Source organism: Chrysemys picta, unplaced genomic scaffold (genome assembly GCF_011386835.1).
Source record: "Chrysemys picta bellii isolate R12L10 unplaced genomic scaffold, ASM1138683v2 scaf156, whole genome shotgun sequence".
Lineage (NCBI taxonomy): Eukaryota > Metazoa > Chordata > Testudines > Emydidae > Chrysemys > Chrysemys picta.
Genome location: NW_027052863.1, coordinates 15,873 through 41,954, shown reverse-complemented (window position 1 = coordinate 41,954; position 26,082 = coordinate 15,873). Strand labels below are relative to the sequence as shown.

The following is a 26,082-nucleotide window of genomic DNA, read 5'->3' as shown; positions in this document are numbered from 1 at the left end:
TCGAGCTGTTGAGAGATTTTCAGAAAAGCAACAGTGTAAGCACCCCACTGCTGCTTGTTAATTTACGCAATCCCTGGTTCCTTGCCCCATTATACCCCATCCTCGACCGTCGCTTCTTAATCATTCATTTACCTGAGCGACGTCTTTTCTGTTCAGCTTGTCAGCTGGTGACTCCCCTAAGCTATGATCGCCTTCCACCTCTAGAGGGTTGAACAATGAGAGGCCGTCACACTCATCGGGGTGCCTCACAAGGGTTTCGGGGTCGGATTCCAACGTATCCATCAACGGTTGAGTCAAAGGGTCCTCCTCGGGACTGTCACTGATGTAGCGCTTTCTCCACACAAGTCCAAAGGTGCTCGGGGCTAAAACAAAGTCTGAAGTTCTCACAGCGGTGGGAAAGGAGTCCATGTTTCCGCTCAGCAGCCTTTCCACAATTTCTAACACACGTGTCCTTGGTAAGAGATGGCCTCCTCTGCCCGGAGCTGGGACATATGGGGTAATGGTGCTGCACTCTGACTGGCAGAGGGTGTTGGGAGGAGTTCTTAGAGGGGTCACACGACCCACATCCGGACAGGTCACCCCGCCCTAGGACTCACCCTGACTGGTCAAATCTCCTCTCAGGGTGGTCCTATCGGAGTAAAACCAATACCGAGGAGGAGTTCGTAGGCGGAGGGTCACATGACACACCTTGCTGCCGGTCATGTGGACGTCTTGACCCCGGAACTAACACCCCCTGGGGCGGGACTTCCTGTGACAGGTGGGTGAGGTTTAAGGGGTCAAGGGGCAGGGTAAAGGGGTCAAGAGGCAGGGTTAGGGTTTTATTGACGGTAGGGCCCTTATACTACTCAGGTTTACAGTATTATACAGTTTTGGCCTTCTTCATTTTGCTCAGGTGATGTTTGTGTGCTCAAGGAACATCTGCCTTTGTGAGTGTTAATATTCTCCCTAGAGGTCTGAGCAACAGTTTTTGTGGGTTGTTCATTTATGCGAAGAGATCTTGAACTAGATTCCATGGGTTCAATAGCTGTTTCTGCTTCGCACTGTTGAGTATCATCTACCTGCAACACAACAAAAAATAGTCTTGTTAAGTACCAGCAGAAAGTGAGAGACGCATTCCAAGTAACCAAATACCATGAATTAGCAGACACCCGCTAAATGCAAGAATCTTCAGTGTTTATATTGATCACTTTGAAAATACAACAGTGCTGTGCAGAATGCTTTACAGCAACTACCTACTCCTCACCACGTTCAAGTTTTACAAATCGCAAGTCACATAATATAACAAGGTATAGGCAAAGCTAAGGAGTAGTACACAGTAATTCCTTGTCTAGTCTATTCTTGCTCAATCACTAATCTGCAGAACTGTATTTTGAGATATGTAATTTAAGTTTAATTACTGATATTTCATAATGAATTTGTAAATGTCCTATAGTTTATTCTGTAAATAGAATAACACTTGAAAAAGTTGTTTTGTCCTGAAGCATTTACACTGGCCTGCAGAGGATATCTTGTCCAGATGTTCTGCTGTTCAACACTAGCTTTCTAAAACTGTTAAAAAATTTCACAATATTTATACCTTTGGAGTTCTCTCAAATTCCAGTCCCCACTGCTATTACAATCATCCTTGGCTCCCCTGCACTTCCCACCAAATGCTGACATGATTTTAGCATTAATTAGTTAAAACTTAAGTAGTTATAAATGTGTGCTTCACGACAATTGAAATCCCAAATGCCACAGCTTCTGATAGTGTAGGTAATTGGTCTCAATTCTCATCCCACTTACACTGATGTGGGTCATGTGTGAGAGATGAGCATCAGGGCTTATCCTTCTAGCGCCGATACTTATCAAAATAAAAGCTGTTAAAATGTTGATGTCAAGTGGAAAAAGGGAAGACAGTCCTTACAGTTCCGTAATTGTAATAGTAGCTTGAGAAATCTACGGCTAAGTCTAAAAATAAATGATTTTTACCACTGAAAGCAGACACTGTGGAAGCATTCCTTTTTAGACCTAAGAGTTGTGGAGATAGTGTGCCACCTCTCTAATTGTTCCGTCACTCTAACAGTGTTTTTCTAGCAATGGGCAAAATCTCCGATTGTGGACATGCAGTTACCAGGGTCTGGTTGAGGTTATCACAATACAAGCATTAAGAAAAAGTACAGTACCAAAACTTCTAAAGAATGAGATCAATTTTCATTCCAGTGTCCTCAATAATTAAAAGCAAAGGAAAAAAATCAGATCAAGTTTGCATAAGGACTGAGAAACGACTTCAGGGTCTGGCCCTAAAAAATGAAAACTCTGGGAACAGAATATCTCTTTAAACAATTTGTTGAAGCATGATTGTTTTTGTAGAGATTGTTACTTAAAGAATGATTTTATGTGTTGTTCACAGCAATGCAACAGCAAAAACAAAATTGTTACCAACATATATTACTGGCAAAGCTAGTAGGATCATTTATTATTAAGGTTACCTGTCTCCTCCCATTACAAGACCCTGTTTTCTGCTGCTTATAACTTTACAAACTTTAATTGCTTGGGCTGAAATTTTCCATGCTGTATGTCTGCCTCATGCTCTTTTTCTTCGGGGGTGGGGGACAGAGGCAGAATTTCAGCCAAAATGGTTAAGCTATTCCCAAGAGCAAGGCTAGGGAAATCTACATTTTTCTCATATTAAAATATTCTGGCAACTTTTCTTTGAAAAGCTCCATGTGTTGGAGCAGGGACTTGTCATTTGGCAGGGAGTGGCCTTTGTGTCAGAGAATGTGCTTTTTGCCATCCCCAGGAAAACTTGCCCAAATTTGGCCAAATTAGAAGCCTTTGAAAAAAAATCACAGTTCACAGACGCTCAGCAGAGAGAATTCTTATATTTTTAGCAGCTAAAATCCCTGAAGATTTCATCCTCGCTGCGTATACTTGGATCTCGCACAGCTCTTAGTGCTAACCAAACTGCGCATGAGCTATTCCCCACAGAGTGACTGCACATGTGCCATTTCCCCCACAGCTCCTGGATATGAAAACACAGCACTGAGCCATCCTCACAGAGCAACTGATATGCTCCAACCCAGGCCTACAGGGGTCAACGCCAGAGTTTCCCTGCAACGGTTCTTCCCAGCTGCTTTGGGCCAAGCACCAGAACTCAGACAGGAACCTTTCTTTCCTGTACTCCCAATGACCCCTCCAAGCTGGTGCACATGCCCGGTGGTGGAGGAAGATACTGGACTCAAATGCAGATGGGACAAAAGGCAAATGGGGGTGGGAGGGTGGGAGGGCAGACTGGGACAAGGAGTATGCCAAGATTGGGACTGGAACGGGGGTGAGGAGAGGGGGCCAAGGACAGGGAGCCAGTAGGCGAGGCTAGGGCTAGAAGACTATGAGAGAAGGCAGGGGTACCGGGAAAGGAATGTGTAGGAGACACTGAGAGAAGACACAGAGCTAAGAGGAGGAGGAGAAGAGAACTGGGGCTGGCTGAACAGAGAGATTGGGACAAGGAGCCTTCATTCCAGCATATCCGAACTTTTGAGTGCTTTTGTGTGTAATCCATCTATGCACGCACACACGCACCCCCTGCTCTAGGCAGCCAGGTCTTTCAAGAAATAATCAAATATTTGTGATGAGCATTAAAGTGGGAAGATTTACCTCATTTCTATTTACCAAGTTAATGAGCACTTGGCATGAGATCACAGATTTGATCACACCAACAATTTTAAGTTTACCATTATGCCCAGATCTTTGTTATATGCCATGCTTTATTGATTGTATTTACATTGATGACCTTGTCTTCACTATATTCATGGCAAATAGAAAGGAGATGTGAATAACACAGCATATCTTCAAACTCACTTGGAGAGATAAATACATGATGTGGATTGCCCATGCCCTGCACATTCAGATACATTTTTAAGATCAGTTACCTTTTGTGATTTGCTGCCACTAGCTGTCGGTTTACAGATCTCCCCAAGATTATCTGACCTGCCTTTTCGTAAAAGTTGGGAACCTGGTGACAATTTTTGGCTTTGGGCAGCAAGACGGGGACTGGTCCTTAAGTGAAAAGTTGTTCTGCACAAAATGTAAGGGTCGGTTTTCACAATAGGAATAGCAGGAAACCCTAAAAAATAAACAGCTTCTATTAACCAAGGTTGCTTAAATTACTTTATTGTTCTAATCAATCTGATCTTGCTCATTTCAAGATGGTGATGACAACTGGTAATAATTTAAGACAGTAAAATGGCATTTACTCACTGAATAAAATATAATGGGGGAATTATTAGGACTATCTTGCGTTCCTAGAATTTTATAGGTGAACTCAGGCAAGGGTGTGGATCTGTGCAACAGCAGCTTTACTAAAATGGCCAAAAGCGTTTTCCCCAAGAAAATGTTCTCTTTTTCCTTTAAAGGAACACCATTAACTGGAAAATCATTTCCATCTGAAAATGATGTCTCTTCTACTGTTCTAGGTGGAGCTGGCCGGAGGGCGACAATTCTGTTTTGCGACACCTTTCGAGGTTTCAAAATTTGTTTTTATTCTAGATTGGAATGAAAACATAAGCCTTTCAAATGCTTTCACAAAATGAAATTGAATCAAAAACATCAGGTTTTCAATTTGGGGGCCTTCCTCCTTGCAAGAGTCCACTTTGCACCTCAGAAACCTTCCCAGCAAAAACTTTGTCTGAATCAATACATCTCTGTGAAACATTTCGGCTTTGACAATGCAGCACATTTCAATGAAAAAACATTCAGTTAAAAATGTTTCAGCAAAAATTTCCCCCCTTCCTCTCAACCAGAAGAAAAAGGTGTTTTATACTGGGAATGGCTGGGCTTAGAATCCCTCTCTTTTTGCCAGAGGTCTTTTGCAAAGTTTTTGGAGGAGTCCCAAAGTCAACAACAGGTATCTAGACTGATTTTCAAAACTACAACCTGATATTAGGATTCTGGATTTCAGAATTTTTGGCTGTTTTGCTTTTGTCATCAAATACTACAAAATTGTACAGATGGGAAGACATCACACAGACCAAAAACCAAAACCACTAGAAATTACATACATCTACAACAAAATATACTAGCCCCCTATAGCCTCAATGGTATACTAGGGCTTTTTTTTAAAGCACATGCGGCTAAACTCAGCTCTGACAAGCAGTTGAGTTAAATGGACTTATGCAACCTATACGAGGGCTGAATCTGGCCGATGATGTCCAAGTTTTTACAATGCTTCCAAGTCACGCATATGACAAGACGATTCTCTAGATAAGCGTGCGCGCACACACTCCCCACCAATGTGGTCTCTTCTCCTCTAAAGAAGTAACAATTACCTTTTTTCACCACCTCTGGGAGTCCGTCTAGCTCATACTCTGGCTCATTCTCATGTAGGGAGATGGCAACCTCATCAGCACCTGACCAAAGGAAAGAGTCATTACCTGTACAAATAACTTTAAGGAGACTCTGGAAAGATGAGTTTAGAATGCAATGATCTCAATCATTCATTTGTTAGTTAAGTACATAAGATGTGTGCTTGTGCAACCACAGTAAACTATACCAAATAAAACAAACCAGACTTCATGTAAAGGTTACTTTACAGAAGAGATCTCTGTTGATACCATATTTACTGTCAGGGTGCCAGGTATCCCGATTCTTTGGAATCTGCCCCTGGACACACAATGCATGGGCAACATTAATTCTGGCATTTCCTAACTTTTAAGTGCTTAACATTACCACCTTACCATTATTTTAACAATTTTTGGGTATATAATTGAATATAGCTCATCTCAGAAATATGGATCTCTTTTTATACCGCTAGTGATTCTGCTTATTGGACACTCATGAATATTTGCTAGCCTAACTTACCCTAGCTAATGGCAGACAAGTTGTAGTATATTTTACACACTGTGGTGACCACTTTAAACTGTTGTCCTATTAGCTCTATACTTAGCCCCTGACAACTCTTGAAATGACTGAAGCTTGTGATCAATAAAACCCCAATGTATGTGTCTTAAAAAACATTTGTTAAAGTTAATAAACTCCAGCATTTCCTGGTCCCAGAAAGCTGCAACTAGTAGCAGCCTGATGATAGTTAGAAAATGGAGGAACTGTCTGAAGCATGTTTCTTCAGATGCAAGTAATGGAAATTTCCAGAGGCAGGTATAAATCAGTATGGAGATAACGAGGTTAGTTCAATCAGGGAGGGTGAGGTGCTCTGCTAGCAGTTGAGGTGTGAACACCAAGGGAGGAGAAACTGCTTCTGTACTTGGATAGCCATTCACAGTCTTTGTTTAATCTGATCTGTTGGTGTCAAATTTGCAAATGAACTGGAGCTCAGCAGTTTCTCTTTGGAGTCTGGTCCTGAAGTGTTTTTGCTGTAAGATGGCTACCTTTACACCTGCTATTGTGTGGCCAGGGAGGTTGAAGTGTTCTCCTACAGGTTTTTGTATATTGCCATTCCTGATATGTGATTTGTGTCCATTTATCCTCTTGCGTAGTGACTGTCCAGTTTGGCCAATGTACATAGCAGAGGGGCACTGCTGGCACATGATGGCATATATAACATTGGTGGACGTGCAGGTGAATGAGCCGGTGATGTTGTAGCTGATCTGGTTAGGTCCTGTGATGGTGTTGCTGGTGTAGATATGTGGGCAGAGTTGGCATCGAGGTTTGTTGCATGGCTTGGTTCCTGAGTTAGAGTTGTTATGGTGCAGTGCGTGGTTGCTGGTGAGAATATGCTTAAGGTTGGCTGGCTGTCTGTGGGCGAGGACTGGCCTGCCTCCCAAGGTCTGTGAAAGTGAGGGATCATTGTCCAGGATGGATTGTAGATCACTGATGATCACTTCAACCTCCCTGGCCACACAATCGCAGGTGTAAAGGTAGCCATCTTACAGCAAAAACACTTCAGGACCAGACTCCAAAGAGAAACTGCTGAGCTCCAGTTCATTTGCAAATTTGACACCATCAGATCAGGATTAAACAAAGACTGTGAATGGCTATCCAAGTACAGAAGCAGTTTCTCCTCCCTTGGTGTTCACACCTCAACTGCTAGCAGAGCACCTCACCCTCCCTGATTGAACTAACCTCGTTATCTCCATACTGATTTATACCTGCCTCTGGAAATTTCCATTACTTGCATCTGAAGAAGTGAGGTTCTTACCCACGAAAGCTTATGCTCCCAATACTTCTGCTAGTCTTAAAGGTGCCACAGGACCCTCTGTTGCTTTTTACAGATTTAGACTAACACGGCTACCCCTCTGATACTTGTCTGAATCATAACACTTTAAGAGTTGCTCCTCTCTCCCTGTCTACAAGCCAGAAGGACACCAAAAGCTGTTTGGAAGGACATATGTATAAACTCTAAAAGATGTCAATTTCTCCATGGTGGATGCTGAACTATCAGCCATCTATACCCAGAATGTGAATTTTCTTTGTTGTGATGGCCAGCAACGGAAAGAACAGACACACTCCAACATTTTACACTCTCATGTCTCAAACAAAGCATTGTAAGAAGTTATACACACCACTCTAATGTTCTTTAAAAAATAGCCTCCCCTTCATCCTAAGGTCATTTTTTATTTCAAAACATAGGCATTGGAAATCTATATTCATAACATATAAGGAGACTCTGAAATTTGAGGAGACAGATCTTGGGCCAAATTCTCAGCTGGTGTGAATGGCAGAGCTTCAGAAACTATACTGATTTACACCAGCTGAGGATCTGGCGCCTCATCTGAATCAAACGTAATAATGCATGTTTTGAAAACATATTGTATAAATAAATGCATTAAGGTTAGAAACAGGATCATGATTAAGGCTATGTTTTAGTCTCGGGTATTTTTAGTAAAAGTCATGGACAGGTCACGGGCAATAAACAAAAAGTCACGGCCCCATGACCTGTTCATGACTTTTAATAAAAATACTCGTGACTAAATCTTACCTACTGGGAAGGGGGACGCTCCTGAAGACTGCTGAGGAGTGGGGGAGAGAGAACAGGGTGACGCTGTTGCTGGGGGGATGCCCAGGATCCTACTGCCACTAGTCCCAGACTCCTGCTCCAGGGCAGCACCAGGGACCATGCCTAGTGCTGCCGGAGCAACGGCCAGTGCGGCTGGCTCCGGGGCTTCCCCAGCTGATGGGGTGGTCCTGGGATCAGCTGCACCAGCACTGCAAAATTCACAGAGGTCACAGAAACCGTGACTTCCATGAATGATTTGCAGCCTTATAATAACATTCTAGTAGAGCATTTCCTTCTTAAACTACCCCATACTTGTCTTTTGCTCCTTTAACGGAGCACCATGTTCAGCAATTTGTTTCTGCAATGTTTTTTTTTCCCCTTCTCTAGCTGCTTACAGGATTTCATCCACGTCTTCGTCTCATTGCAAGCAAATCCATTTTGCTTTTTCAGTTGAATTCTAGACTTCAGATTGTCCAACTATAAAATAAAAAATTGTTTGTAGTTGCTAATAGGAAACTTCATTCTTCTCTATAAGCATTATACTCTCACTAATGGCATCTCACCTGTCATTAAAAGTTCAGTGCAACTAAAAAACCAGACAAAAGTTATAATATGCATTTGTATAGTAGATTCACTTAGTAATATACAATTGAATTATAGCAGCTTCTAATTCCAACAGAGAAACATTAAAGTCATGTTTCTTGGAAAGCTACATGTGTGTAGATTTCCTTGATAGAGAAATAATAATCTAAATAGAATATTCAAAATAACCAAATGACAAAACCCAGCTGAAAAGCATGTGGTCCAGGCAGGTTTGTCCACCCTATGTGCATTGGAATGCCAAAATAAAGGGATGGTGGATATCTGGCAGCCTTATAAAACACACTTCAGGATAACGTAAATATCAAGCACAGTGCTCCATTAGCTGGGCATGGAGTGAGCACTGTAACTCAGTGCCTGTGCTTTTTCATGTGTTTATTTCTGAAGCGAGAGCACAGAACTACAGTTCGGCATTCAACACAAATGGAAGAGAAAAAGACTGCAGGCTAGAAAATTCAGAGGGAATTGATAAGAAGAAATTCACCTAGATGGACAGGTTTAAAAACTAAAAACCCCTATCTAAATTATTAGCAAAAATAGTGCTGTCATAAGAAGAATCGCTTAATTAATAATTTAGATGGAAATTCTGCATACATCAGAACTGATATGCTCTCACAAGTTGCGTGTGACATAATGAGGTAATAGAAGCAGTTTAAAGACAATAGGGGCACGTCTACAGTGGGAAGTTTCACAAGGTATTAATTAATGTGTTCATTAACATGATGTTACAACATGCAGTGTAGACACTGCATTGTTATGTTTAATATCACATCAGTCAGTTAGGGTTAATCTTAGGGGCAGAGTGAAAAGACATGTTTAAACACGGTCTAATTTTGAAGTACAGACCCTGGCAAGTAAGGTATTGTTTCCTTTGCACCATAAGTGGAGGCATGGCGATGTCTCTCTCTGGTAGCACTACTGCTGCACTTAGGTTCCCCAAACTTTCAAATTTTCCTTACATTTTAGTTTAACATCTAGTTTTAACCGGAAATGATGATCTCAAAGGAGGAAAGCATGAGAAACTAGATAGTTTATTATTATTGAGGTTTTTTTCAAGACACTGGCTTCCAGTGCTGAGAGAGTCATGTGGGTTTGGGATTTCTTTTTTGTGTGGTTCTGTACATAGGGTACTTCCCCCAATTGTTTACAGAAGTGAGGTAGCACGCTAATCACCCTGCTCTGGGCATTTCTCAACTAAGTAGGGGTACTGAGACAAATGCTGATTGTTGGAATAGCTTGCTAGATGGCCCCAGGCGCCTGAAAGGGTGTCTGTCTACACCCTTCCGAAGAGAATTAGTATCACTTGGGGGTTTTTACTCAGTAAAGCAGGAGCCATTTTGAACATGGGAAGGGATTTCTCCTTGATGCCTCTGTAATCCCCTGATGGTGCAGCTACATAAGGAATGGAATTCTTATGTGCCTCTGTTCTGGGCACACACTGTCTAAAGTGCTCTTTAATCCTTCAATGCTGAGCAAGCCTATGGAGAGGGGGAGGAGACTCCAAACTCCTTTCCCTGGTAAAGCCTGCGTCCTTGACCTGATAAACGGACAGGGACAATTCCCACTCCATTGTGACATCAAATTTGGGCCCCCTTCCCTGGTTGAAAGAGGATCCCAGGTTGAAAAGCAGAGATGAACAATTTACATTACCCTGCCACCTGAGACAGGGCTTCTCAGAAGTAACACATGTCTCTGCACACCCAGATATACTCCAGGGTGGGAGGGGGCAGTGAGTCTGATACAGAGCACTCCAGGAGACCCGCATATAGGAGAAAACCCCAGCAAACACATCCTAAGGATGGGAAGGCAAGAGAAAAGATTTAAAGCCTGATGTTTATACTTCCTGCTCATTAATTATACATATTACTTCCTTACAAAGGGGACAATTCCATTTGTCTTTTTGGGACCCAGAGCATATGGAGTTTCCAAGTGTTATTCCTGAGCAGACTATGTGGAGTTCTCATCTCCTTGAGAATCCTCATGCTCCTTCTCACAATGGAGTCAGGACTTCAAATGGGTGTGTTTATGTGCGCATGCAGGGCACTAGTGCGCTGGCCCAACAAAGCCCCATCCCCTCACACAGCAAGGGTTGGTGGCTTGTAGCAGCGAGACGTAGGTTACCCTCTAAGACCCCTAAAAAGCTGCCAACTGAACTACTTGGACTTAGCTTGATTTTGCTGGGCTTTTCTACCACAGCACTAGTGGTCAAAGGGAGTTAGTGAGAAGTGCTGTTTTTGCGGATCCAGAGAACTTACTTGAGGAGAGAGAAAGAGGAGCAAGAAGTTGAAATGAAATCAATATAGCAGAAAAATGAACAAAAATTCATGATAAAACAAAGTTGTTGGGAGAAACTGAACCGCCAACTTGTTCTGCTGGTGGACACAATTTCTGGTGGCCTGAGGTGAAGGATGGAGCTTAGTCCTGGAGCCTTCAGCAACAACACTGGTCCACCTCCCAGTTCTACGGGTGAGAGGAATCACCTCTTTGTTCCAAATGAGGAGAAAAGCTGGGCCACAGAACAGACAAAACGTGCACATTTTATCATGTTTTCAGGTGTCCCGCTAAAGACCTCCTGTATCTTCGATAGCCAGAAGTTTATAAGGTAACAGATTTAATGAGATTTCCATGCTACTAATGGAGAAGTTATAGCAAATGTTATATTAGAATAGAGACTAGATATTATAAAGGACACAAATAAATATTTTGGCTCTTAAAAGCTTAAGTATGAAATGCCTTATTAAACTATCTGAAAAACTTATGTTTGTTTCTAGTAAGTCTACTTTTTCTTCTTCTAAAGCCTTCTTAAGGGTTCCATTTTCAAGTTGTAGCTCCTGGACTGAATCCTGGAGCAATTTATTGTTGTTTTTTAAATGCTGAAGCTCGGCTTCTTGTGCTTCCAGTTCTATTTTCTGAGACAAACTCTTATCTATAGTAATAAAAAAAATTAAGTGGTTAATTTGTGAAAGCAAACAATGTCAAATATGCAATATTAGCTTTTATGGGTAACACTATAAAATGGCAATATTGACAATTTTCAATTTTTCACCTAGCAATAAATTTTTTTAGTATTTCAGAATATAATTACGTATGTGTTCTAAAACTGCCTTTATTCCCAAACCATGAAATTGTATAGCATTGCCAGAATTCAGTTTTGCAGAAAGAACATACTGCTAGTCAAATCGCTCTATGCTTCACAATTGTAACTCTGTTTCTACAGCCCATCTTCACTGAGGTCTGATGGCTTGTACTCTGAAACTCATGGTTGACAGGTAACAGTATCAATGGCTAGATAAAGAATTTTGGTGCCCTATTTGTCCATTTTCCTGTCTTCAAAATCCAGAATATATAAAAATGATCAAGGTGTTTGATGGACTGATGTATGGAGTAAAATTAAGAGAGACAGACAATACAAGAGATTTCCTGTATTGCAAAGAGAATTCTATTGAATAACACCAACTTACCATATAAAACAAGACTACGCATTCCCTTCCTACAGGACAAGGAAAATTCAATGTCTCCAAGACCCAGAACTTGGTGAGAAAGAGGGGCAGAGAGAGGGGAAGGGAAATGATAGCAATCAACAGATATTTGAACTATGTCAACACATAGGATGGAGAAGGATTATTGAGGGTGGTGATTCAAAGGGGAGTGTAGCGGGGCGGTTGCCCGCTCTAGCCCTGAAGGGGTTGGAACAACCCTGCAGAGGGCTGTGGCTGGGGAAAGCAGCAAGCCTGGGCTGATTGGGGAGGCAGCTACAGCTGGGCCACGCCCCCATCAGGCCACAGCTGGCCCTTATAAAAGGGCTGTGAGCCAAACACTCAGTCAATCTTCCTCTAGCTCTGAAGGGAGAGGGACCTAGCTGTTTGGGAAGCTAAGGGTACTGGAGTGAAGCAGGGCTAGGGAAAGGCCAGAGGAGCTGGGGAGCTCCAGGCTGACAACTCCCCAGGCTGCAGGGCCATGTTCAATGCCCAGAGTGGTACTGAGTTGTAGGGAAAGGCAGCAGGTCCAAAGTCCCCTGCCAATGATGAGTGGCCATTACAGACTGCAGCCGGCCCTAGTGAAACAGGTCTAGATGGTGACTGGCAGTAGCCACTGAGGCAAGGTGGAGGATAGCGGGTGGGGATTCCCCTGGGTGGGAATCCCCAGATAGTGGGTTACTGTTGTGAGCAGGACCCTGACAGGGGAGGACACCAGGGTCCGGGAGGGACACGGGGGCTAATGTCGAGCAGGATGGTGACCATCAGAGGGTGCTCTGGCTAGAAATGAGCTAAGTCCCTGGATGACCAGAAGGGGGCGCCGCAGGGGTGAGTCCCACACCGTTACAAGGGGGAAAAGGTATAACTAGAGAGGATAATCAGAGACTTCTTAGAGAGGAAGAACCGTCCGGGGGTTAAGAGTGACAGTCTAGGACTCTGGGCACCAACATTCAGTTATGTTTCAATTAGGACAAGTTATTGTTGGCTGCAGTGAAGAGCTACAGCACAAACATCTTCTGACTTATTTTTTTGTTCATAATTATTCCCTCCAGAAAACTGAGAGAATGCTCCCATTTGACACCTTAAGAACCACAGATAAAAGATAGCGAAAGCAAGAAAATGGGCTTAGAAGGCATTACATTTTCTTAGCTAGCCGAAAGTGCTGCCACTTGCCAAGAATAAGATCAAAACGCAAAGCAGTTATTTGGATGGCCTCATGGATTGGAGAGTGCAGAAATACTGATTAAAATAGGAGCAGGACTAGGTCCATAAATTTAATTTTGAAATCTCATTAAGTGAGGTTAGACTTCTACAGCGATAAGTGGGAGCAGTCTCCTTCTTTACAATGGCTATTTAGCAGAATTACCTGTTCTCTCAAACCTCAGTCTGCAAAATGCATTTTCCCAACCAGATAGACAAATGTAGGGAAAAGTCAAATTAGGGCTCGGCGGGTAACATTTCATCACGTTTTAGCTTGATGGAGTCCATATACAAGCTAAAGGATAATAGTTTGAGGTATATTTGTTTGCTTGGGATTTTAAAACACAGGAGCACATTGTAGTATTTAATTTGCTGACCATATAGTTTTGTTTGGGACATATTTATTCCTCATTTTAAATCACTTTAAAACCATATAATTTTATGAGTTAGTATATTTGTATAAAGAAGTTCCATCTCAGTTTGGAAAGAGAATTGCGTGTATTAGCTGAAAGTTAATTGAACTATATCACACAGTGGGAACTTATTATTTCTTGGGGACGCTTCAAATCACCATTTATAATGAAGTTTACAGATCTCCCACACTGAAGTAATAGTTTGTAACGGGATTTAAATGGGTAGAAATGTGTCACTCACTTTTCATCTCTTCAGCATTCTTCCGGGTCTCTGTTAGAAGGTGTTGGGCTATTTTAAGTGCTTCTTCCAGCTGATGGATTTTTTGTGTTTTTTCATCAGACTGGCAGCAAAGAAGGTTTTTTTCCTTCTTCATTTCCTACAACAAAACATTAGTTACAAAACAGTCGATTAAGTCAATAAACTGAGAGTAGTGTGATGTGGCATACTACCCCTCTGAGTCCCATGAAGACTCTGGAAAGTTGGGCCTTGGTTTCTAAGCACTTACAGTGGTTAGGAACACAAACTGCACTCTTGGCAATCCTCAGAGGGCAGACAATCCTTTTGGGACATCTCCCAGCTGGCACAGATCACAGCAGTACTTAGCTGGCTCAGGATATGGAACCAGGGAGCTGCAATCAGTTCTCTGTTGCCTGCCCATAGCAGATCTTGACACAGGATAGAATCTAGCCCACAAAAACGGAGTCAGTGAAGTTAAGTGACTTGCCCAAAGCCACAGAGGGGAGTCAATTTCACTGCCAGTATCAGAACACAGGAGAAGTTTCCAGTTCCAGCTCCTGTTCTCAGACCACCCATCTCTGTGTGGATGATTCAAATATATGAAGTTGCTCTTGTTAGCAAGATAGCATTAGATGCAAAGTATTATTACTCAATAATACCTGGGGGTTCGGGATAGAAAATTTTCTAAGCATCTTTTTTCCAAATAAGTTAAGAAAAGTTAGAATACCCCATACAACTATGTCCTACCTGGGAACTTAAAATAAAAGTGATTTCTAAGAAACTAACTCCTTCCACCCAAACTCCTGCATTGCTGGGTAACAGATGGCATGGCTCTGGTGGGACTCTCTTGGAAGCAAGCCATCATTTATTCATCTACTTACTACTAGCAGATGGGCACCAGTGCACAGAAGCCAAATTCAAGAAAAGGGAGGGTCTGGATGGAAAACAACCTAAATCCTTGCTGGCACAGCAGGTCTGTATTTTCAGCTATTTAAACAAGTCACCCAAAGAACATGAATTAAACCGTTGCTGCTTCTAGTTATTTTCCTTTTGTTTCACAACCTCGTAGTCCAAAATATCCAACTGTTATATTGAGAACACACACACACACACACACACACACACACACACACACACTATCATCAATCATTCTAAAATACACAGTTGTCAAGAGACGAAATTTTTAGACAATGCTGATGTCTGAAAAATGTCTCAAAGCTGCAGGAATTCTGAGCTTCCTGTGTTCAAAATACCAATGAAATTCAAGGGGTTTAAATGACTGAAAGGCCCGCCCCTCTTGCTGTGACTCAGCACAAGTGGCTCTGATTAAGAAGCATTCAACAAAAATCTGGAACCAACAACCTAACATAGCTGCAAAAAAATCCCATGCTCTGATGCTGGACTTTCACAAAACCATTTACAAGACATGCATTCTCCCACCTTCATGTACATCCCATCCCATCATTTGCAATTATAATTTGGCCTCATTCACATAGGCCATCATTAACTCTTGCTTGAATAATCGAAATCCAACGTATTTAGACTCGAATGCATCTGCCCTGAAAAATCTGCAACAGTTACAGAACACAGCAGCACACCTCCTCAGTAATACAGGTTCACTTGAGTACATCAGTCCTATGTTTCACTCACTCCGCTGATTCCCCAACAGAACACTCAATCAAATCTGTCTTTATTTTTGAAGTTATAAAGAACATGGGCCCAAAATTCCATCTTACTCTCTCAGACTTCAGTAGCTGTGTTCCTCAGGAACAACTGTCTACACATCAGAAGTAAAACTAGCATATGCAGGAGACAGGGCTTTTTCAGGAGCTGGCCCAATACTATGAAATTCACTCCTGCAAAAACTTAGAATGACAACTAACATCACCATTTTTCATATTTACACTCCCCCCATCCCACCCCACCCCACCCCACCCCACCCACACACCCTTTACCTTCTGGGACAATGGCTTTCAACCTCTTTTCCATTTGCGGACCCTAGAAAATGTCAAATGGAGGTGCAGACCTCTTTGGAAATCTTAGACATAGTCTGTGGATCCCCACAGACCACGGGTTGAAAACCACTGTTCCGTTGTAAGGACAACCTTTCGAGGACCTCTTAGACAGTCTGCAAACTCCCAGGGGTCTGTGGACCAGCGGTTGAAAACCACTGCTCTGGGGGATATGGGAGAAATAGAAACCTCAAATAACAATTGCTAGTCACCTTAATTATTCTTAACTCTGGAAAGCATTCAGATACACCAGCAATTGGCACAATATAAGAACTTAAAAAAAAAAAATCTCGGCTGTTGCTTCTATGACTATTCTGACTTCTCTTCCCTTTCATTTTCCTTCTAATTCCAAATTAAAAGGAAAATCTTTTAATCTACAATCAAGGTTTTTTTTTAAATCAAAATTTACAGCCAAATCCTTTTCGTGTAAATTGGAATAACTTTATTGATTTCAATGGAGCTATGCTGATATATTCCAGGTCAGGATCTGGCTTCATAGTTAGAATTTTGATGATAATGCTAGTCTATAGTGCTTGAAAAAGTAAAAATGTACAAATCGTTTTGGGGATTTTCTCTTGCTTTAAATTGATTGTGTGACCAAAAAAGAACCCATTCCTCCACGAAATCTTGGAATTAGGCCAAACACACTTATACTTAGGAAGCAGCTAATGATTCTAGAATTTCCAAATGAACTCAACCCGATATTTAATATATTTTATTTTTAGGACTAAACAAAGAGTCTTTTGACCCATACGACATAATTAGATTAGACAAATAATTCCATATGAACTTTAACCCTATCTGTAGTATAGCTAGTGCAAAATAATTTTTTGAAACCCTGACCATACAACCAATTTTGTGCCTGGGGTCAGTCCACATGGAATCAATTGCAAAAACTGCAAGATCAGGGCCTTATTTTGTATCACTTCTATAGGTCTTGTGACAGGGTCGGGCCAGAGGGCTACAGGAGAGTGATCCTATTGGGATCCAGGAAGTGGGCGGGCCAAAGCCAAAGCCCGCCCACTGCTAAAAGATCCCCCCAGCCTTAGCGGGGGATCCACAAGACCTGGAAACCAAGTGATTTTGGGGGACAACTAATGAAAATAACAGGGACAGGAGTGCGGTCAAAGGGTCCGAAGGGAACCTGAATGGGACAATGAGAAGAGAACCCCAGACAGTGCCCACTGCTCCTCGAAGGCATCAAGGGAGTCAGTGGACGCCGCCCAGAGGAACTCTGCCCAGATGCATGAATGGACGGAGGATCAGAAAGAGGCCCCACAGTCACAGGAGACTCCATCCGCCAACCTCCTCTCCCTGGTTTTATAGATGACCATTTTAGCCAGGACCAAGAGGAGGTTGACCAGGAGGTCCCATGACTTTGTGGGGCCACGGATAGAGAGTGCATAAATAAGGAGGTGAGGGGAAAAGTGCAGCCAGAAACGCAACAGGATATCTGTGAGGACCCGGAATAGGGGCTGCAACCTGGCGTACTCCAGGTAAACGTGCGCCAGGGTCTCCCTCACGCCGCAGAAGAGGCAGGTGTCCCGGGACGGGGGTGAACCGCGCCAAGTACATGCCCGTGCTCACAGCCCCATGAAGGAGCTGCCAACTGACATCCCTGGCAGACCTTGGGAACAGGGTGGAGTATAGGCTGGCCCACCGGGGCTCCTCACCCTCTAAAAGTGGCAGGAGGTCCTGCCACTTTGTGTCGGGGTGTGACGCGAGAGTGAGGAAGTGCAGGGTGTGGAGCACGAGCGTGTATAGATGTTTCCTTGGCGCAGTCTGGAAACGAACCAGCTTCAAGTCGTATAGCCGGCTTACGGTGAAAGGGCGGGGAGGCCGGTTGGGTCCACAGGGCAGGGGCCCGCTACAGGAGAGTGAGAGAAGGCAGATATATTAGCCCCAGATTAAGCAGGTCCCTTTTCCCTGGGTAAGATAACGGGGCAGTTTCAGAAAAATCAGGAATTTTCTGAAACCAATTAAGGCAGGCAGGCTAATTAGGACACCTGGAGCCAATTAAGAAGCTGCTAGAATCAATTAAGATAGGCAGGCTAATCAGGGCACCTGGTTTAAAAAGGACCTCACTTCAGTCAGTGAAGGGTGCGCAAGGAGCTGAGAGTGAGAGGGCGTGCTGCTGGAAGACCGAGGAGTACAAACGCTATCTGGCATCAGGAGGAAAGTCCTGTAGTGAGGATAAAGAAGGTGTTGGGAGGAGGCTATGGGGAAGTAGCGCAGGGAGTTGTAGCTGTCACACAGGTGTTACATGAAACTCTGTAGACAGCTGCGATCCACAGGGCCCTGGGCTGAAACCCAGAGTAGAGGGCAGGCCCAGGTTCCCCCGTCTCCCTTCCCCCTATTGGATATAAGAGGAGTCAGGGTGACCAGACAGCAAGTGTCAAAAATCGGGACAGGCGGTGGGGGGTAATAGGAGCCTATATAAGAAAAAGACCCAAAAATCGGGACTGTCCCTATAAAATCGGGACATCTGGTCACCCTAAGAGGAGTTGACTTGGACTGTGAGTCCCACCAGAGGGGAAGGTCCCTGGCCTGTCCCCATGACCCAAGGTGGGTCAGCGGAGACTACGGGGATTGTTCTCCTTCCTTTTCCCCATGCTGGGCAGTGATGAGGTTAGCTGAATGAACGGCAGGTTTGAGCCACAAAAGTGTCCAAACTGAGGGCTGCCGTGAATCTCTGAGGTGAGCAAATCCGCCAATAAGTGCAGGGCTCACCAAGGCAGAGGAGGAACATTGTCACAGTCTTAAGATGGTCCAAAAAAGGACAGCCAGATTAAGACAGTATCGAAACACAACTTCTGGTGGAAATACACTATTCTCCAACACACAGCTTGCAGAGTTCCCCTGTGAGTCAGTAAGGCCTAAATGGCACCAGTTCTTACTGATTTCCAGTTTAAATTGTTAATTATTCCAGTTGCCCCTCTGATTTCTTTACCTCAAAGTTTCTCCTCAACTCATTTTGCTTTGACTGGCTTGCCAGTAAAGCCTCTTCTGCTCTGCACAGCCTCTCTGTAAGCTCATTGGAGTTGTTTTCCAAATGATGTTTCACTGCTATTGCCTATGAGGAAAACACATCACATTTTATTTGTAGTCATATTTAATCTATTTAAAAAAATTAACAATTCCTGATGTCCCTTGAAATGATGAGCTCCAAAGATACGTTATAAAACAAAGCAAAAAGAATAAGCTATGTTCTGCTTCCTCTTACAGAAAGAGAACTTTGGAGTAACTGTTGACTTCTGCGTTGTATAACTAAGAGCAGAATTTGGCCCTAATCCTTGAAACTCAGCATGATGGCTTTAAAAAAGTACAATTAAAAATAGGCCAGATATCTGAAAAATCCATCCTCCTTTCACTGTCCAGTCCCGGGTTCTAGATTCTGTATCATACCAAAAACAGTACATGTTAAGGTAACACAAATCTTTAACTCAAGACTGGGCAAGGATATGAAAAATATTTTCAGGCACATTTTCAAGTATATAGTTGTAATGTATAAATATATTCATAATTTAAGCAATATTTATAGTACAGTCTGTTAATCATTGGGAATCCTAACCAGAGCTTTCTTTTAAGTTCAATCATAAGGGCAGCAGATTTAACACTTGCTCTCAATTTTTTTTAACGTAACATATTTTGTCAAAGCAAGCACCTATTAGGTTTAGAAGATGCTTCCCCATTCCCACTCAGACCTCAACTGCTCATTTGAGAGGTAACGTTTAGGTGTTGGACTGATGATCAGCTATCACCAAATATGCCATTGAACAGCCAACAAACAGAAAGGATCAATACCAAACTAGACTCAGTTCTGTACAATCCAAATGTCGGAGAAAAACACAGTTCTCACTTTTTGTTTGGGTACAGCAAGTCAGATGCTTTATTTCTCTCACACAAATATCAAGAGATTGACAAATTACTCTACCTTTCCCACTTACTATATATTCAAGGAATAGGTTACATGTTCTTAAAAACCAGTATTTGTACACCTTAATTCCCTGTATTTATGGACCAACAAAGACATTCAGCTTGCACCTCTGTCTCCAGAACCACATTCTTTGGGGATAAGGGAAATTAGTGTAGTGCTATGCTCAATCTTAAATTTATCACCTGACTTTATATCGCTATCTAAACCAGGAAGTTAACGAGACCATAACTGTGACACCACCAAATTCTACCTGGTTTTCAACCTTTTTAATCTGTTTTATATCTGTCATAAGAGCTCTATAGTACTCCAAATTAAAAAGGAAGTAAATTTATTACCAACATCAAGAGAGAAAAAAATGAGAATGAAATAATTTAGTTCCATTCTAGAAAGGAGTACGCTTTTCTGGATAAAAACCTTTAGACGTCCAAGTTTCAGTATGAATCGAGTGTTTCAAGAGTAAACATGGAAAGAAGAGTATGTGTAGTGGTTAATATTTTCTCCTCTGTAGAAAATGTTTGATTAATGTGCTCACACAGCTAGGATGACACATAGCTATGCCGGACAGCTATCGTGGACAAATTTAGAACCTCTGTATTAAGTCAGTGTAGACCATGTGTATCAAAAATAAAAAAGCAGTTTTCTATTAGAGAGTGTGGGTAGAAAAGAAGCAGTGCTCAAATCCGAACAAGTCTAAAGGGAAGGGTTCCAGGGCATTACCCCCAAACTGCCTTTGGGCCCATCTGCTACCTCAGTTTACCTTCAATCTTGCATCAAACCAGCTATCACATGTGGCGATTTTACAGTAGTGCTCTCTTCCAGTTTGGTTTATTATCATAACACAACACTCAAACATACCCTTACCAGCCTCAATTATTCCTTTCCGTTTATAAGGCCTCAAGTTTTTCCAGGTTTTTATCAGAACATGCCCATCCCTGCAGTCCAGCCCCTCTCTTAGCTGGGATTTCTGCATCCTGCAGGTCCATCAATGGAGGCTTATCCCTGCACAGTTTCCAGTTCCTTGTAAATCTCTTCCCCCCAAAGTCTTCTGCCTTAGAGTTCTGGAAAATTGTCACCTGTCCTCTTCACAGGCTCTCTGCCTGGGAACTAAGGAGAGAGAGTGTGTCTCTCTGAACTTTTGGCGCGTGGTGGGGGGGTCTCTCTCTTGAATGACTACAGGCTGCCATGCATCTAAACCAGCAGGCCTGGTTTAGACGCATGCTTCTGTCACATGACCCTTGTATTCATTCCCATCATACAGGGAGATGGGCTAAACCTGAGAAAAAGTGCAGCTGTGCCCCAGTCTTTGAATGGACCAGCTCACCCTGTGACAGGAACATAGCGCAGCTTGCTCTCACCTGTGATGTATTTAGTTGCACTTAAATATTAGTCACGTATAGATCTTTAAACACAAAAAAGAGGACAGTTAAAATTTTACATGAAATAAAAACTCAGCATCACCACTTCCATTTGAATAGTTCAGATATTAAAAATCCTACGTTGTCAAGTTCTGCCCGTAGACCATTGTAATCGTTCTTGGCTTGCTGCAAGTCCTGGTTGAGTTTCATCTCCTTGCACTGCTGGGCCACTGTCTGTAAGGCACGGAGCTGACGTAATACTTCCTAGAAATGTAGAAGATGGGGGAGGGGGCGGGAGGAGGGAGAAACACACTCCTGTTACATGTTTCTAGTCAAGTTACTATAACTATTAACACTGGAAAACATGGGGGAGGGACTGTAAATAGTCTCTGTAAATAGTTACTAATTACACTAAAGCCCTCTCTTACAGAAGCAAAAAGAGTTTAAAAACCATTTTTAAGTAAAGCCTAAATTCGGTTATGGCCACTAATGGCCAGGACTCAGTGTGGCCAATCAGAGTAGCCTACTGAATCTGTTACACCAATACAGGTGGATCAAAAAAATACTAGCAAATAATGGAATGAAGCTTATATATCAATTCAAAAGTAGATCTCCGTAACAACATTGAGCATTACAACTAAGCAACCAGACTAATCCCCAATAATCATGATCCTTTGGGGGAAAAAATTCCCTTCTTTGCTATGATTACATGTTTAACTTACTGCTGTAAAAATGTTTTTTGTGAGGAAACTGCCTTAGTTTTTTTCAATTTGATTTAACATAAGACTGAGTAGCAACAGAAGTTTGGTAGAGGGGCATTCACTCCTCCCGCCTCAGTTCTGGGGGAGCAGAACTTCACTAATGCACACCTCCGAAGATCCTTAGGAATCCAGCCCATCTCCTGCAATCTTTAGGAGATGCAAAGTAGATATCCATCCAGGTATAATTAGTTTTTGAGGCTTCTTCCCAGCCCCACGGTCCTTATGGTTGGGGCTCTACATGAATTTGAGAGGGAATTTATGTGGGGGAATAGGGCTATGAGGGGCACAGGACTTTTAGTAGAGGGTGTTGAGGTTGGTAAGGAAAAGAAAGAGCTAAGTGGGGGAGCAGAAAGTGGAGGAAGATAGGGAAGGGAAAGCACTAGTGGCGTCTCCCGGCAACAAACCTCTCTGCCAAACTTCTCTTGGCAGCAGTTGCAGGACTCCCCTCTAACAAATCATAGCAGGTTTGTCAGATGGAGAAGGTAGTGAAGTGCTAGTGCTTCCCCTCTGCTTTCTCCTAAGCACCCTCCTATCCTCCAGCAAGACACCTGCTCCATCCCATGTCCTCAAGTACCCCCACAGCCTGTTCCCACTCTCATTGCCAGCCAGAGACCCATCCTATGAAGTCCCCAACCCTCTTGGATCCCAGTGATCCATTTCCCCAAATCTTTGTCTCCCCCACTTACCCCCAGCCCCTCTGCCCTCATACCCTTTCCAAAGGCCCACTCCTACCCTGGGCTGGCCTGCCAGGAGCAGAAGAAGGCAGGTGGGGAGGGTCACACTCAGGAATAAGTGAGCCAATTACTAGCAAAATGTTCACGCTTTTTTCTGATTTTTTTATCGTCTAACTATAAGTTAGAGGTGAACAAATTGGTAGCCTGCCTGCCCAGCCTACCTTGAAGAACTACGGATTCACTTCCTCTTACCAAGTTATAACCACCAGACTACTATTATCAACAGGTAAGGAACATGGCTTTAGTCAATTTAATTCATGGTAGGCCAATAAATTGTTTCACTAACAAATGCAGATCCATCCAGCTGCCAAACTAAAAGAAAAGAAAAAATCCAAATAAAAGTAGCAAGGGAGAGTGTGACAAAGGAGAAAAAAAATGAAAGAGGGAAGGTCAGAGTGGAGATACTTAAAATATTTTCCCACTAACTTTCCCTCAATTTGAATACGAGCTACTAAAATTTGCCCCTTAGTGGCAAAATCAGAATATCATGTTACAAAAAAGTTATTTTCCTTACACTAACTGGCTTCTTTTGAGCTGTTTTGGCTACATGGATCCTGCTCTAGGTGTGTACGTGCCCCATGTGCATGAGATTGGGTTCTTTTGGGTTGACAGTGCACAGTGTAGCATCAGCAGGTATCTTAATATGCACGCACACACACACGCACCCCCCTTTCTGGGGAGCTTTCTGGGGGGAGTATGGATAAGGTTTTGGGCAGGTAGCGGGTAGGGTCCTGGGGGACAGTTGGGGGGGGGTCTTAGGAAGGGGCAGTTAGGGGATAAGGAACAGGGAGGCTTTGGTAGGGGGTGGGGTTCTGGAGGGCAGTTAGGAGCAGGGATCCCAGGAGGGGGCAGTCAGGGGACAAGGAGGCAGGGAGGCTTAGGTAGGGGGTGAAGTCCTGGGGGGCAGTTAGGTGCAGGGGTCCCAGGAGGGGGCAGTCATGGGACAAGGAGCTGGGGAGAGGGTTGTGGGTTCTGAGGGGGGCGGGAAGTGGGAGGGGCAGGGGTGGGGCTAGGGCAGGACAGGGGTGGGGCTAGGGCGGGGCTCCTCCCGTCCTCTTTTTTGCTTGCTAAGGCTATATGGTAACCCTATAATATGAGAAGGTGGATCTAATTTATTTAGTTCACAGAAGATCTTTATGCAGTCAAATATCCATTTCAAAAGTCTCTGGGTTGAAATAATGAGCCCTCTAGACCTGTCCCAAATATTACAAAAAAAGTTCTAGGCCAGTTATGGAAAGGCTTTGTTCTATGGAGGTGATAGAAAAGTGCCCTAAAGACACCACTCATATGAAGTTTTGCCTCTCCAGGAGTCAAATGAGGTTTTGGGGGAAACACTGAGGGTCTATGCCCTGATGCAAACAAAAGCCTGAGACCACTCTGAATAAGAACCTAGGGCGAGATCAAAGAACAGTCATCTTGTCTTTGTGAAATATAGTAAAAGAGGTCCTGCCATTAACACCTAAATCTAGCTTATCCTTTGAGCAGAGATAACAGTCACCAAAAATCCTGTCTTGATAGAGAGGTGATAAAGGCTCTAACAGGGACAGGGGGGAGATCATTAGGTCCAGGACTACAATACTTTGGTCCCAGGAAGGTCCCTCACTTGGGGAAGTGTAGTTGCTGTAGCCAACTACACTTGAGCACCACAGTCTCCAGAGGCATGGTTCCAAAGCAGGGCACAGGGCAGCCTCCATCAACATGGCTTTTAATCAGATATCCCTGTCTTTAAGAGAGCGAGGTCTGAAGTTTTTGCAGATCCTACACTTCTCTTTAATATGCGCCTCTCTGAGGCACTTAAGGCAGCTCGTGTTCATGTCACTATTAGACATAGGTTTGCTGCACCCAGCCCATGGCTTAAACCCCAGGGACCCGGCCATACGCCGTCCTTGGGGCTATGTCCCTAATGGGATTCCGCTCCTAAATGCTAACTGCTAACACTACAGTAACGATATACAAGAAAAACTCAGAGTCCAAAGTTAGAGAAACCACTATCGGACTTGTGAAAACAGGAAGCGTTCCAACAACCGTCACTGGTGGAAAGAAGGAACTGAGAGGGCATGGGACCAGCAGGGCCCAATGTACCAGCGCATAAGCACAGGGCTCCAGAGGTTGCCAAAGCCGGCCCTAGGGGGCGCGCACACATCAAATATGGAATCGACATGAGCAAGCACTCAAAGAAGAAGAATCCAATCTTGCGTGCCTGAGGCACATATGCACCTAGAGTGGGATCTACATGGACAAATACTCAAGGAACAACTTGTTCACTCTGGTAACAGCAGTCTGGAGGCAACTTTAAACTTGTGAAAAAATGGGTCTTGTCTTACCTTTTCCCGTTCTTTTCTTTTCTCTTCTAAGGAGCGACGATTAATTTCAACTTCTCTTTGCCATTTCTGTACTCTTTCCATGGTTTGCTCCATCATTTCAGTCTATAAAAAGTTTAATCATAAATCACAGTGATGCAAGGGGAATATTTATTATTTGTACTACAATAGCAATCCCGCCCCCGCAATCAGGATTGAAACCCCACTTTAGTAGGCACTGTTAAAAAAAAAAAAAAGACCACATACATACGAGGAAGTCATGGTCTCTGCCCCAAAACTGCTTACAGTCTTCCATGACCTAGTGAACACCCACACAGGTATCCCATCCCAAACTGATAACAGATTACACTTGGCTATAGTACAAGTGTGTGCTAAGTTTCAATAAATGAGCAGCAAAAACTAAAAAAAACTAGAAGTGTTTAGGCACAAGAGATAAATTCAATGCAACTTTCAATTTACAGTGAATCAGCACATTGATTCAACTGAAAAAAATGAGTGAACTATTTTGAACAGCAAGAACAGAAGAATTTTCCTTGTTTAAAGTAGGTTAGACTGAAATTTTAAACTGAAAATCAATATGCTAAGAATTTCCTTTTTAGAGGAAATTCTCCTATTAGAAGTGTTTCAGTTTATCTGTCATAGAGGAAATTATCCTATTAGAAGTGTTTCAGTTTATCTGTCACTTTATTAAAATAATATATTGCTTGTAATTTTGGTGGTTTATAAAGAACTAGAGTACACTGAAACCCCATTTAATAAATTCCCAGTGTAATTTCTATTGTGAAAACAATCTGCTGATAAAAGTCTGAAAGTTGTCCAAAGCACACTACTATACATTTTCTCAGAACACAATACTACCGCCGCTCCTTTGCCTCTTACAGTTTCATTGTATTCACAGCATGTTAGGGAGACTTACAACCAATTTACCAGAAAGCTGTCCTAGCAGAATAACTGTTTTTCTCTACACAGAACACATTTTTATTTTCTGAAGTCTTTTCTTTAAGACAAGTAACTATTTTTAAAGGTAATAAAAAAGTGAACTGCTGCTAAGATTTAAATCATCTTCATGGTTGGATGCTTTTAAAACAGAAGATGAACAATTTACTTG

At 42.9% G+C, this 26,082-nt stretch overlaps 1 protein-coding gene across 3 annotated transcripts; it reads right to left on the bottom strand.

Annotated features, from left to right (window-relative positions):
* Positions 1-662: 662 nt before the first annotated feature.
* LOC135978180 (centromere protein F-like) lies at positions 663-25,561 on the bottom strand. Of its 3 annotated transcripts, XM_065579214.1 has the most exons (9): positions 24,978-25,547; positions 21,300-21,422; positions 18,817-18,939; positions 13,858-13,993; positions 11,308-11,453; positions 8,323-8,404; positions 5,304-5,384; positions 3,909-4,102; positions 677-1,058 (listed from the first exon to the last, which is right to left on the bottom strand). In XM_065579214.1, exons 1-9 carry the CDS (start codon positions 25,071-25,073, stop codon positions 852-854), a joined length of 1,188 nt encoding a protein of 395 aa, XP_065435286.1. In that variant the 5' UTR covers positions 25,074-25,547; the 3' UTR covers positions 677-851. The 3 variants fall into 3 exon arrangements, with proteins under 3 accessions (XP_065435288.1, XP_065435286.1, XP_065435287.1); XM_065579215.1 differs by lacking the exon at positions 18,817-18,939 and having other exon boundaries at positions 681-1,058; positions 24,978-25,543; XM_065579216.1 differs by lacking the exons at positions 8,323-8,404; positions 11,308-11,453 and having other exon boundaries at positions 663-1,058; positions 24,978-25,561.
* Positions 25,562-26,082: the final 521 nt, after the last annotated feature.